The 13274-nt window shown below is 36.5% G+C and overlaps 1 protein-coding gene across 1 annotated transcript; it reads left to right on the top strand.

Moving 5' to 3' along the window:
• Positions 1–6514: 6514 nt before the first annotated feature.
• Positions 6515–12736, top strand: LOC136819852 (uncharacterized). The gene is made up of 2 exons (XM_067076100.1): positions 6515–11469; positions 12029–12736. Exons 1-2 carry the CDS (start codon positions 6543–6545, stop codon positions 12061–12063), a joined length of 4962 nt encoding a protein of 1653 aa, XP_066932201.1. The 5' UTR covers positions 6515–6542; the 3' UTR covers positions 12064–12736.
• Positions 12737–13274: the final 538 nt, after the last annotated feature.

The raw sequence follows: 13274 nt of genomic DNA, 5'->3' as shown, positions 1-13274 counted from the left end.
TATTATTCATGCCAATTTCCTTAAGTAGTAGGTTGAGTGAAGCATTATTTTTGGCAGATGTCTCTGTGTTGGTAGGACTTCTATACATGCACCCAAATAACAAAGTGTCGTTACCTTGTAACTTAATTTCGACCATGCAAGCTTCTTGGAATTCAGTCTCGAATCTTTTTTCGACAACAAGATCTTTTATCGATTCATGTGTTAGAATGACGATTCCACGGCCAACTTTATTTAATGCATTCGTTTCGAAAGGTGCTGAATATCCCTGAATGGAAAAGTCCTCAATGAGACGTTCTCTCTTCCAATTTTTCGGTTTTACTTCGCATATTGCTATGATGTGAGGTTTTGATTTGGTAACTATCTCGACAAGTTCTTTCTTCTTTTTCTTCGTGAGCTGATCAGCGTTCGTGTATATGATGTCTAGGTTTTTTCGAACTTCGTTTTTCTGTAACTTCTTTTTAGGTTTTTCCGTATTTTTAATATTTTTTTGTGTTTTTTTGTTTGTGATTACGGGATTTAGTGGTTTTGATTTCGTGGGAACTTCTTGTGGTAATACCCGTTTTTTGAATCCCCTCTAACGCGCCAAACCCACTCAGGATCATCCAAGTTGAGTTCTTTTGCTTTATCTGCCCATTCTTTGAGCACTAGCCTCTCTGTTTGTGTAAGGTCTTCAGTCACACTGACTCCTTTGTATTTTTGGTTATCTTTTAAAGGAGCCAAATTACGAAGGAAAGTCATTTTTTCTTTTTCCGATCCAAGGACAACTTTTATTGGTCTTTTCTTATCTTCGGCCTTTCTTCCAATCCTTGAAACACTCTTAATACTTGGTGTTTGAATCTTGATCGTTTTGACAAGTGCGTCTAAGAATTTTTTGTCTCCATCACTGGTTCCTTCGTCCTCTTCGTCCTTCTCTCGTTTTGTTTGTGCGTCTTGTGTTCTTCACAAACCAGTACATGCTTCTTGGGTTTAAATGGTTGATGATATGGATGTTGACAGATAAAGGTTTGTTGGCATTGACCATCTTTGTGCTTGCCTTGATCGCGTCTTGCCCCTGGAAAGAGACACTGGTAGCAGAGGTTCTTGAGTTGAAGGGTCTTGAAACGTTCTTCAGGTGTCATTTCAACAAATACCTTACAAGAAAAGTATTGTGTAAGCTTTGTACCATTTGGACCATTGGTTTGAGTGTGGTTGGTATCTCCGCAGATGTAACAAGATGATTGATCTGGAAAGCTGTTGTAGGTTGACCGCTTTCCTTTGCCACCGCCATTGCCATTGCCACCGCCATTGCCATTGGGTGATTTGTTGTTGTTGTCTGGTTGTTTGGTATGGTAGCAGATGACTTCTGGATGGCAGCCTTCTGTTGATGGACTTTCATTTCCTTTTCAAGAAAGTCAATGAGTTGCTTCCACTTTGATTTTCCTCTCTTTGGTACCTCACAGGATAGGTTGAGCCATCTCACCAAGCATCTGAGTGATTTGGTTGATTGCATCGCTGAAGTAGAGTTCGTTTTCGATGTCATGGCTATATGCAAGGCTCATTAGATCTCGCATAGCATTTGTTAGTTGTGATAGAAAGTCAATGATCTTCAGTGGATCTTTGGATTTTTGTTCAATCTTGTATAAGCCTTGAAGTTTATGTTGGAGTAAAATTTGTTTGTCTCCAAACACAGTTTTTAGACGATCCCATATTTCGGAGATACAATCGATGGTTTGAACCAGAGATAAGGCTTGGCCGCCAAGGTGATTATTCTTGACAAGTTCAGCTTGAAGTGTTTGGGGAACAGAGTCTGAGTATAGCTTCTTAAATTCTTCAATAAAGGTGTAGATGTCAATAGAGGAATCATACCCGCTGAATGTGCTGAGCTTGATGTTGAGGCGACGTTTGTTGAAGGCTTCCAACTTTTCAATTTCTCTTGACTTCAGTTCTTGATTGAGTTTGCTCTCATATTCCTCCTTTTTGTCTTGTAAGGCTGTATAATTTATTTTAAGTTCATTATACATTGTCATATTTGGGCGCAAATAGATAAGTTCTTGTAACCTCTTTGAGATTTCCTTTAGTTCTTTTGTCTGGGTTTCCAACAGGGATTTACGTTGTTTGAGATCGTCGTTGCTGATCAAACTGATGGTGCACAGCATTGAAGTGTTGAGAAATTTGATGGAACGATTAATTTCACTCACGATGAAGTCAGATTTTTGTTTGTCTGCATCGGTCTGAGTCTTGGTGTTTGAGTCACTGTCGTCCTTGAAGAATTTGTTGACTTTTCCGATGTATTCAATGACATTGGAGCAAAGCTTGGTAAATGGTTTTGCGTACGACTTCTGGTAATCGTCTTCTGATAGGTTCAGTTTCAGTTGTCTGTTAACTCTTTTGTAATCAGTTCGTAAAGTTTCTAAACGAGTAACACAGGTCTTCATCCGGTCAGGATGTATCATATCAACAGGGTTGTCCTCCATAGTGTCCATGATTTCGTCATGAAGCTCTGCCATTGAAAGGAAAAGTTCTTTGAACGCACCTGTTTTGATAGGAGGTAACATTTCTTTTGGCTTGGTTCCTTCATCAGTTGGATGAGGTTGATCTGTTTCTGTTAAGTTGGCTGGATTGGTATCCGTTTGAATTGGAGGTGTGGTCTCCTTAGGTTTTGTTGCAGGTATTGCATCCTTTGTTGAATTTGGAGGTGTGGTCTCCATTGGAATCTTACGACCAGTCTTTGAGAATGTGTCGAAGTTGAATCTGTCCTTTGATCGTGTTTGCATCAATGGTACAGTTTGTTGAACCCTTTCTGTTCGAATGTTGGGTCAGGGGCAAATGAAGGTGAGACTGGCTGTGTTCGTAACACAATTGAAGTATGGTTCGAACTAAAATGAAAAAATTAACTAAGTCTTACAAATATATCTAAGTTGAAAATAAATTCTGCCGTCCAAAGCAAAAACCAGGTAAGTCCAAAATTTCGAAAATTTATTTTTTTCTAAAAATTGACTCTATAGCACCCAAGTAACTCATTTTTGAAAAAAAAAATTCAAAATATTTTTCCTACCGGGAAAAACGGCCATGTCATTTTCAGGTATGTCCATCGAAAAAAGGAAATTCCCAAGCAAAGGAAGTTAAGTCCACCTATTATCACAGTAATGGACATACCTTCTTTTTAAGGATAATAAATTAATTCTCTGAGATGGACTTACCTCTTTAATGGACTTACCTTAGTCTAATTATGGACTTACCTTCTTTTAAAAGATGCTATTCCACTGTCAATTTTCAAGATACGAACGTTTAGCATTTCGAATGTGTCAATCGAATGTTCGAATTCATTCTAGAATTCTAAAGTTTGTTTCGAAATTTCCCTCACTCTGAACTCGTCTTGTTAATTTAAACATGGACTTACCTTCTTTTTTAAAAAAAATACTATATAACCACGGCATTCATTTCTTATGTCAAAAGCAGGTAAGTCCACAATCTCTCAATAAATTGATAATAAATAGCTAAGTAAAAGAAATTGACTAGCCTTTTACTTTCTACAATTACTTTCTTTCCAAAAATACAAAACTTGAGCTAGTTAATAGAGAAAAGGTACCTCGGCTAAGGTCAAAAGGTTTTTTGCGTTTTTCTCAATGTTGACTTTTATGGACTTACCTGTTTTTTGCTTTGGACGGCAGAATTGAAGTATAATTGCATTGAGAATAAATTGAATTTGAAGTTATAATTGAAGTGTCTATGTAAAAAGTTTAAGTTGAAGAAAAAATATAAGTTGAAATGGCTAAGTCCTAGCAGTGCAAAGAGACAACACCCAGGCAAAATGGCAGACAGGAAAAGCAAACACTGAAAAGAAAAAGCAAAACTTACCAGCTAGCCTGGGTATGAAAACTGTGAAAAGTGTGTGACTAAGTCATATTTGAGTTGAATGACTTGAAAGTTGAAATTTGGGAAATTGATGTTCACCCTTCAAGTGCTCCTTTTGGAATGAATGCAAAACTGAGAATGGCACTGCTATTTATCAACTTGTGTATAAAATACAGACCAAAAATTTATAAATGAAAAATGCAGAATAAAGCAAAGTTGACATATACTATTTGAAATTTATTGAATAAATTGACATAAATTAACATAAATTAACTGAAAATGTCCAAAAACATTGAAAATCCCAAAAATGCAAAAACAGAGAACAAAACACAGACCAGACAGAAAAAATGGCCAAAAAGGGCAAAACACAGAAAAAACTGAAAACTGCAGCTGATGCTGTGACAGAATATACCTTGTAATACCCAACAGTCAAGTTCACCTCACCAAAATGATTGAGTTCAAAGTCTGGAAAGTTTTCTGGGACAATTGTAACTAAAGTAATAGTTCTGAATTGACAAAATTTTGCCTAATTCACCTAGGACCCAAAACCTAAATTTAGCACCAGGTACTACAATCAGGGACAAAATACTTGGCACAAAAGGGAATTTCACCGGGGTGTTTTGAAACCACATTCGATTTGTAAGTGCTCTAAAGTAGGTTCGAACAGGGGGGGGTCATGCAGTTATTATATAGACACTATGACAATTACTACCGTGGTGGTATATAAACCAAAATTTGGGAAAACAGTTACGCCACCAGTGGACTAACTTACAACATGGGTGGTGCCTAAGCCCAAAATTGTCGATTTTGGTAGTATATGGTGTACTAAGTGAGCACATTTTTCAATTTTTCACTTAAAATTTTAGGTTTTTAAAAATTCTGGAAGCAAAAAAATTCAAAACATTTTTTTCAAAAGTCAAAAAAAAATCACAAAATTTTTTCTTCAATCAAGGCATGAAAGACATTTTAACAAACTTGGAAAATGATTGAGATATTTAACTCTTGAACGGTCGTTAATAACACGTACCCAGTAAAATGGTATCAAAAATGAGGAATTTAGTGAAAAAATTGCCAAATTTGGCATTTTTGGGGGTGGTATACACCAATTTTGAGGGTAAAATCAGTTAGTACACTATGGAATAACTGCAAGGGTGGTGGTGTCTGTAGAAAATGTCCAAAATTGCAGTTACTCCACATAGTGTCAAGGAGTAACTGCAAGACCCCCCCCCCCTGGTTCGAAGGGTAGAGTTTTAACTCTGAGCTTTAACGCTAGACTTAAGACTTAGGACCTTAGGATCTGAGGATCCAAAAGTTCAAAAATGGTCTAGTAGGGCTTGAAATATAATAGCCTAGAAACCCATAAATCCCTCCCAGATCGAAATACTCGATGAAATCAAGTTGAAGGCCTAAAAATTGACATTCTCGCTCGAACTTCAATTTTCGAAAAATTGTAAATTAGTCAAAAGTGCCAATATATTATGACACTGATTGTAGCTAAAAATAAGAGATATATGATCAGCTGGCCAATGATTGGCTGCAAATTATACTGAGGCAAACTTTAAAACGATTTTCGCTGAATTTATGCACACATACATAGTCCATCCATAGTATGAACCCCCCCTTTTTTTAAGGGGGGGATCCGAGTTTTCAAGGAAGGCTTTATAGGGGGGGGATGGGCAATTTTCCAGTTAAAATGGGGGGTTTGAGCTTATAGGGGGGGTCAAATAAAAATGGGGGAATAGTAACTTTTTTACTGTTTATTTGCTAGTATTTTCAAGTTCATTGACTATTGGTACGAATTCACACTGAAAAATATATTTCATTCATCAAAATTCTTCCCCAATACTGGGAGTACAAATTATATGCTGGGGGCTCGGACCCCTGTAAATGGTGCGGGATCAAAAAATTTTAAAAATAGGGGGGATACCTTTATAGGGGGGATGAAATATTAATGGGGTGGGTTCAGACCCCTCTGCACACTATGCCATCGCCCCAATTTTGGGAAGTGATATATTAGTACTTAAATGTACCATTTTGACATAGAGACCAACCGAGTTCACCCCCAGTTTAGTCTATTGGACATTCTTGATTTGAATTTAAGCAATACATACAATTTTTGAAAGCATCTAGTGAGGACCTTTTCTTAAATATCTGTTCACCAAGATTAATATTCTTGGGAAATTTGATCTGTTGACCAAAATGTTCAAAAATATCATTCCTACCAAAGTTTTAATCCCAGACGCTAGAGAATTTGATTTGACTCCACAAAGATTTTAAGGAATTGGATATCTGTTTTCCTCTCCTAGAAATCTTTATCTAGTTTTCTCCAGGACTTTTGTGATTGATATCTGTTTTTGCTCATAGAAAATTCGTAAAAATTCTATTCTGTTTCCCTTTTTTTCGAGTAAAGGCTATCATCTGGAAAAGGAGAACAGATATTTTGGGGAAACAGGCTTATCGACTCCTTCTGAATTTTGGCACCAAAAACGTCAGTAAATGTCATATTAGTCCCAAAAGTATTTGGTTTTTCCTCCAAGAAGTTATTATCGGAACAAAGCTTGAGAGTAAATTTCTTAACATTAGTCTGTAAAATACCAGATTCACGCGTGACTAAGTTAAAATAATGAAGGCTAAGTAGCATAGCATATTAAGGAAATTCATTCTTAACCATTTGGTGGGCACAGGTTTTTCTTTTATTTACGTTACAGATGCTGAATACACAGTCGCGTACTGACGAGGACCAAGAAAGAGGGTTTCGTTGCCAGGTTCTCCTTGGCAAATTAGACAACCAACTGCGAGAGAGAATACACATAAAACTGAACACACGAGATCCAGCAAAAGTATTTCAATTCTTTCTATCACATAAAGCTACAATCGATAAACTGAGGAAAAAAAATGTCATCAAAGATGAGCAATACAAATTACTCCTTCCAACTTCTGGAATGGTCTACCTTGACCAGTTTGACAGTACACTCCTCTTTTTTGTAACTAGAGAGTTCTTCGGAGAAAATATGAAAGATTTGATAAAAATCAGGAATAGGATCCAACATGGTGGTACCAAAGTCAGTCTACCGGAATTCAATGCCATACTAAGTGATGCAGAACAACCCTTATTACAGCTAGGGCTATCCAAGGCTGAATTTGATGACATATGTAATATATGGATTGCTGGTTCTAAAGTGAAGAAACTGATGACCAAGACTTCTTTCAATTATGCCTGTCTACCGCCAGTTGCCAACCACTTCAGAAGAGCAAACCTGATCAGCAATATTCACCAAGCAGTTTACCGTCAACACCACGATGACTTCAAATTCTCTGTTGTCATCAGTGGGATTGGGGGCAGTGGAAAGTCAGAAACTGCTCGCGAGTATTGGCAATCCTATCGTAATGTTTATTACGAGGATATCGTTTGTTGGATTAACTGCAACAGCTTTGTCAACATCGAAAAATCATTCACCGAGATCGCCAACCGATGTGGCATTGATCAGATCTATAATCAAAATGGGTCAGCCAAACCATTGAAAGAGATTTCAAATCTTGTTTACGATTACTTCTCAGTAAGACAGGATGTGAATAAACCCCGTAAAGTATTGTTTGTTCTAGACAATGTCATCAATCAGGCTGCTTTGGTCGATTTGATTCCTGACAAAAAAAAGGAAGCACCATATTTTCTCATCACCTCACAATGCAGTGAATGGGATCAACGATTCGATGTTATCAAGATAGGACAATTTTCTAGCGAAGAGGCTGAACAGTTCTTACAGAGAAATATCCACGATGTAGAAGCACGCAAAGATAAAGAAGCAAACCAAAAACTTCTAAAAACTCTCAGCTATCTACCCCTTGCTCTACAGCAGGCTTTTTCATTTATTAATAAGAATGGACTAACTGTTGAAATGTACCTAGCCATATTCGATAAAAGACAAAAAGAACTTCTTTCAGAGGGAACCCAAGAAATCGGAAACCCTTCAGTTTATACTACTTTGTCTTTGACCTATAATAGATTATTACAGGAAGGTGGTCAAAAAGTTATTGATCTTCTAAACAAAATCTCCTACTTGGATGGAAAAGTCATCAGGAAAGGATTACTGATCAAATTTGTTGATGATGTATTTGTTCTAAATAAGATATTATCTTTATTGGCCAAGTACTCAATCATTGAAACCACAAACACAGGTACATGCTTTCTAGAAAACCAAATAAATTGTCACGAACTAACTCAAACCTTTCTCAAAACTTACGTTCCAAATGTCAAAGAACCAGTCTATCAAGAGCTAGCAAATACCTTTATTGAAGACATGAGAAATTGCAGAAGTCAAGAAAAAAAAATGGATGGCAAATACTGGTACCAGCATTTTCTTTTCATCTGTGAAAAAGATGTTGAAAATATCTTTCTTATGAAATTGATTGATGTACAGAATGATTTGATTCATCTTTTTGAAACACAAGGGCATATGAGAAGACTTTCCAACTACTTGAAAAAAATGATGGAAAAACTTTCACATACAGATGGTTATGAGAGAAAAGACTTGTATTTTAAAACTAAATATAATTATGCAAACACTTTAAATAACCTTTCTCATTACCATGACGCAATACGTATATTTAAAGAAATCGAAACCGTTGAAAAGGACACTCTCGGTGAACGTCACAACAGTTACCTCATCACGAAGCATGCCATTGGACACTGTTTCATGAATTTATCTCACTACCATGAAGCATTACGTATATTTAAAGAAATCGAAACCGTTGAAAAGGACACTCTCGGTGAACGTCACAACAGTTACCTCACCACAAAGCATGATATCGGACAATGTTTAATGAATTTATCTCATTACCATGACGCATTACGTATATTTAAAGAAATCGAAACCGTTCAAAAGGACACTCTCGGTGAACGTCACAACGATTACCTCACCACAAAGCATGATATCGGACAATGTTTAATGAATTTATCTCATTACCATGACGCATTACGTATATTTAAAGAAATCGAAACCGTTCAAAAGGACACTCTCGGTGAACGTCACAACAGTTACCTCATCACGAAGCATGCCATTGGACAATGTTTAAAGAATTTATCTCATTACCATGACGCATTACGTATATTTAAAGAAATCGAAACCGTTCAAAAGGACACTCTCGGTGAACGTCACAACAGTTACCTCTCCACGAAGCATGCCATTGGACAATGTTTAAAGAATTTATCTCATTACCATGACGCATTACGTATATTTAAAGAAATCGAAACCGTTCAAAAGGACACTCTCGGTGAACGTCACAACAGTTACCTCATCACGAAGCATGCCATTGGACAATGTTTAAAGAATTTATCTCATTACCATGAAGCATTACGTATATTTAAAGAAATCGAAACCGTTCAAAAGGACACTCTCGGTGAACGTCACAACGATTACCTCACCACAAAGCATGATATCGGACAATGTTTAATGAATTTATCTCATTACCATGACGCATTACGTATATTTAAAGAAATCGAAACCGTTCGAAAGGACACTCTCGGTGAACGTCACAACAGTTACCTCATCACAAAGCATGATATTGGACAATGTTTAAAGAATTTATCTCATTACCATGAAGCATTACGTATATTTAAAGAAATCGAAACCGTTGAAAAGGACACTCTCGGTGAACGTCACAACAGTTACCTCTCCACGAAGCATGCCATTGGAAACTGTTTAATGAATTTATCTCATTACCATGAAGCATTACGTATATTTAAAGAAATCGAAACCGTTCGAAAGGACACTCTCGGTGAACGTCACAACGATTACCTCATCACAAAGCATGATATTGGACACTGTTTAATGAATTTATCTCATTACCATGACGCATTACGTATATTTAAAGAAATCGAAACCGTTGAAAAGGACACTCTCGGTGAACGTCACAACAGTTACCTCTCCACGAAGCATGCCATTGGAAACTGTTTAATGAATTTATCTCATTACCATGACGCATTACGTATATTTAAAGAAATCGAAACCGTTCAAAAGGACACTCTCGGTGAACGTCACAACAGTTATCTCATCACGAAGCATGCCATTGGACAATGTTTAAAGAATTTATCTCATTACCATGACGCATTACGTATATTTAAAGAAATCGAAACCGTTCAAAAGGACACTCTCGGTGAACGTCACAACGATTACCTCACCACAAAGCATGATATCGGACAATGTTTAATGAATTTATCTCATTACCATGACGCATTACGTATATTTAAAGAAATCGAAACCGTTCAAAAGGACACTCTCGGTGAACGTCACAACGATTACCTCACCACAAAGCATGATATCGGACAATGTTTAATGAATTTATCTCATTACCATGAAGCATTACGTATATTTAAAGAAATCGAAACCGTTCGAAAGGACACTCTCGGTGAACGTCACAACAGTTACCTCACCACAAAGCATGATATCGGACAATGTTTAATGAATTTATCTCATTACCATGACGCATTACGTATATTTAAAGAAATCGAAACCGTTCAAAAGGACACTCTCGGTGAACGTCACAACAGTTACCTCATCACAAAGCATGCCATTGGAAACTGTTTCATAGATTTATCCCACTACCATGAAGCATTACGTATATTTAAAGAAATCGAAACCGTTCGAAAGGACACTCTCGGTGAACGTCACAACAGTTACCTCATCACAAAGCATGATATTGGACACTGTTTAATGAATTTATCTCATTACCATGAAGCATTACGTATATTTAAAGAAATCGAAACCGTTGAAAAGGACACTCTCGGTGAACGTCACAACAGTTACCTCTCCACGAAGCATGCCATTGGACACTGTTTAATGAATTTATCTCATTACCATGAGGCATTACGTATATTTAAAGAAATCGAAACCGTTCAAAAGGACACTCTCGGTGAACGTCACAACAGTTACCTCTCCACGAAGCATGCCATTGGACAATGTTTCATGAATTTATCTCAAAATCAAGACGCATTACGTATATTTAAAGAAATCGAAATAATTGAAAATAAAACAATAGGCCAGAGACACAGGAATCACTTGATTGGCAGAATCTATATCGGAGAATGTTTGAAGACAATGAAAGCATTCGACGAAGCGTTGCAAATTTTCGAATCATCCAAACCGATATTGTCAGAAGTTTTTGGTGACCATCACGATATATACTTGAGAAACAATTTCCACATCGGTCATGTTCTATCAATGAAAGGACGTTTTAATGATGCATTGAAAATTCTTGAATCAACACAAACAAAACAGATCGAAACATTCGACAAATCCCATCCGGAAGTTTTACAAACGACAAGCGTTATCGGGCGTTGTTTTGCAGAAAAAGGACTTTCCAATAAAGCCCATGATACTTTATCACAAACCCTTGAAGATGGCTTACAGGTGTTGGATAAAGAACATCCAATTATTCTCTCCATCAGAATTAATTTGGCACACTGCTTGTTTGGTATGAAAAAGATTGAAGAAGCAATGAATCACTTGACTGAAGTAGAAGAGATATCTTTGCAACGACTTGGTGATCATCATTCGATTTATCGTGAAGCTGTCGAAATGAAAGAACTGCACGAACAGAAACGAAAGCAAAAAGAAGAAGGTGTAGATGTTTCACCTGGTAAGTTCACACTTTATATTTACATTTGTTTTCCCGAACTTGGGAAGGACGAAACCAATGAAGTAAAAGCCCGAAGGGCTAGAAGCGAGTCTCCTAGTTTGGATTTGAAGCCGCTGAATCCTACCTAAGTTGCGCGGGCTTAAGCGGCCCGCATGGTTTTTATACAAATTTCAGAAAGTAAAATTTTCCGCAAGATTATTATATAACTTGAAAACAAAGAAAGTGCTAAATTCTAACAGTCGTCAAAAATACGGCACATACAGTATTCTAAAGTCTTCACTGTTTTTCTTGCTTGAGAAAGGTTAAAGATTCGCTTCTAGCCCTTCGGGCTTTAAATTCATTAGAGGTTTTTTAGTTTTTGTCAAATCAGGATTTGATTCTAAGTTTCATTTGAACCGTACTTTTTCGCAAACCATCCCTTTAAAATTGAAAATGATTTATTGACACTGAAAAAGAGGTTTATTATTAATTTAATGAAAATATTTTTTCGAAAAGTTTTTTCATCTTCAACATTTTTAAAAATTACAATATTAATCTTGTTTTTCGATTTTATCTATAGTTACTGAAAAGATGAAATCAACAAAGTTGGAATGATTTCTGTAGTTGGAGAGAAGAACTTTGGTAAATAACCACACACGTAAGTAGAAGAATTATTACTGGTAACTAGAAGTTTCTCAAATCTAAGATTATAATTCCTGATTAAGATGAAACCAAAAGAGAAACAAGCTAGAAAATCGAAAGCCTCGTTGTAATCTTAATCATTTGATTTGTTAGCTGGGAAGAATATATGAATATGAATCCAGGTATGGGAAAAAAGATGACCTTTTTTCTTCATACTTCATATTTCAAAAGTTTATCAATGGCAAATGTGTAGGGAATATCCAAAAGTGCAGAATAGAGATATGGTGCTTCAAAAAAAACATGTATTTTTCCAAAAATCAAAAACATGTTCTTCACTTTTTAATTTTTGGTAAAATACATTTCACACCCCTGTGTCACAGACCCCAGCCCCACTGGAAAATCTGGCAAAAATTTCGTCCCCGATAGAAAAATGCCCTGGACTTTAAGCCCCACTGGGAAATTGACTTATATTTCATCCCCACTCGAAATTAAATGTTTAAAAATTGCACTCCAAAACCATCCACACTGGATATTTTAGCCTTTGAACAATACATAGGAAAAGTTCCACCGGGGCTATGAGACACGGGTGCCATTTCATCTGCTTTCTTTTATTTTAGCGTTGGTTGAAAGACGAAAGAAAACTAACAACTAGATAACAATGGGCTCTTCCAGAAAAAAACCATTCATGGGGGTGGAGGATATATTGTCCAGGGGTATTGAAAAAACCCTGAAAAACTGCCATGTCCATGGGGTGAATCTGCGATGTCCAGGGGTAAATATTTGTGTCCAGGGGGTCAATTTGATGCTTGTCCAGGGGTAAAACACGTGTCCAGGGGGTGAAAAATCGAAATGTCCAAGGGTAGATCACAGAAAAAATAATATATCCTCCACCTCCCATGAACGAATTTTTTCTGGAAAAGCCCAATTATTGGATCGAGTAAAATAAACAATAATGAAAGTTGAACTTTGTTTGTACAATGTATAATAAAACCTATACGAATTTTTCAGCATAGTATCAATCTATTCTGTCTGGTTATGGACCTGTGAAACGAATAGATTACAATGACGATGATTGATTTTCATAAATTACTCTTACTCTATCAAAAATATTAGTTTTTTTCGCAATAAGCATTTTATACGCAACTAAATATATTATTTTGGGTTTTATAACTATTTTTGATATA

This window comes from Clytia hemisphaerica, unplaced genomic scaffold (assembly GCF_902728285.1).
Source record: "Clytia hemisphaerica strain Z4C2 unplaced genomic scaffold, Clytia hemisphaerica genome assembly, whole genome shotgun sequence".
NCBI lineage: Eukaryota > Metazoa > Cnidaria > Hydrozoa > Leptothecata > Clytiidae > Clytia > Clytia hemisphaerica.
This window is presented reverse-complemented; position numbering and strand designations above follow the sequence as displayed.

Excerpts from the sequence above, each read along its gene's own strand:
- LOC136819852 (XM_067076100.1), top strand. The coding sequence starts at position 6,543 with ATGCTGAATACACAGTCGCGTACTGACGAGGACCAAGAAAGAGGGTTT. Across the intron at positions 11,470-12,028 it reads AGGTGTAGATGTTTCACCTG|TTACTGAAAAGATGAAATCA; the intron begins GTAAGTTCACAC and ends TTTTATCTATAG.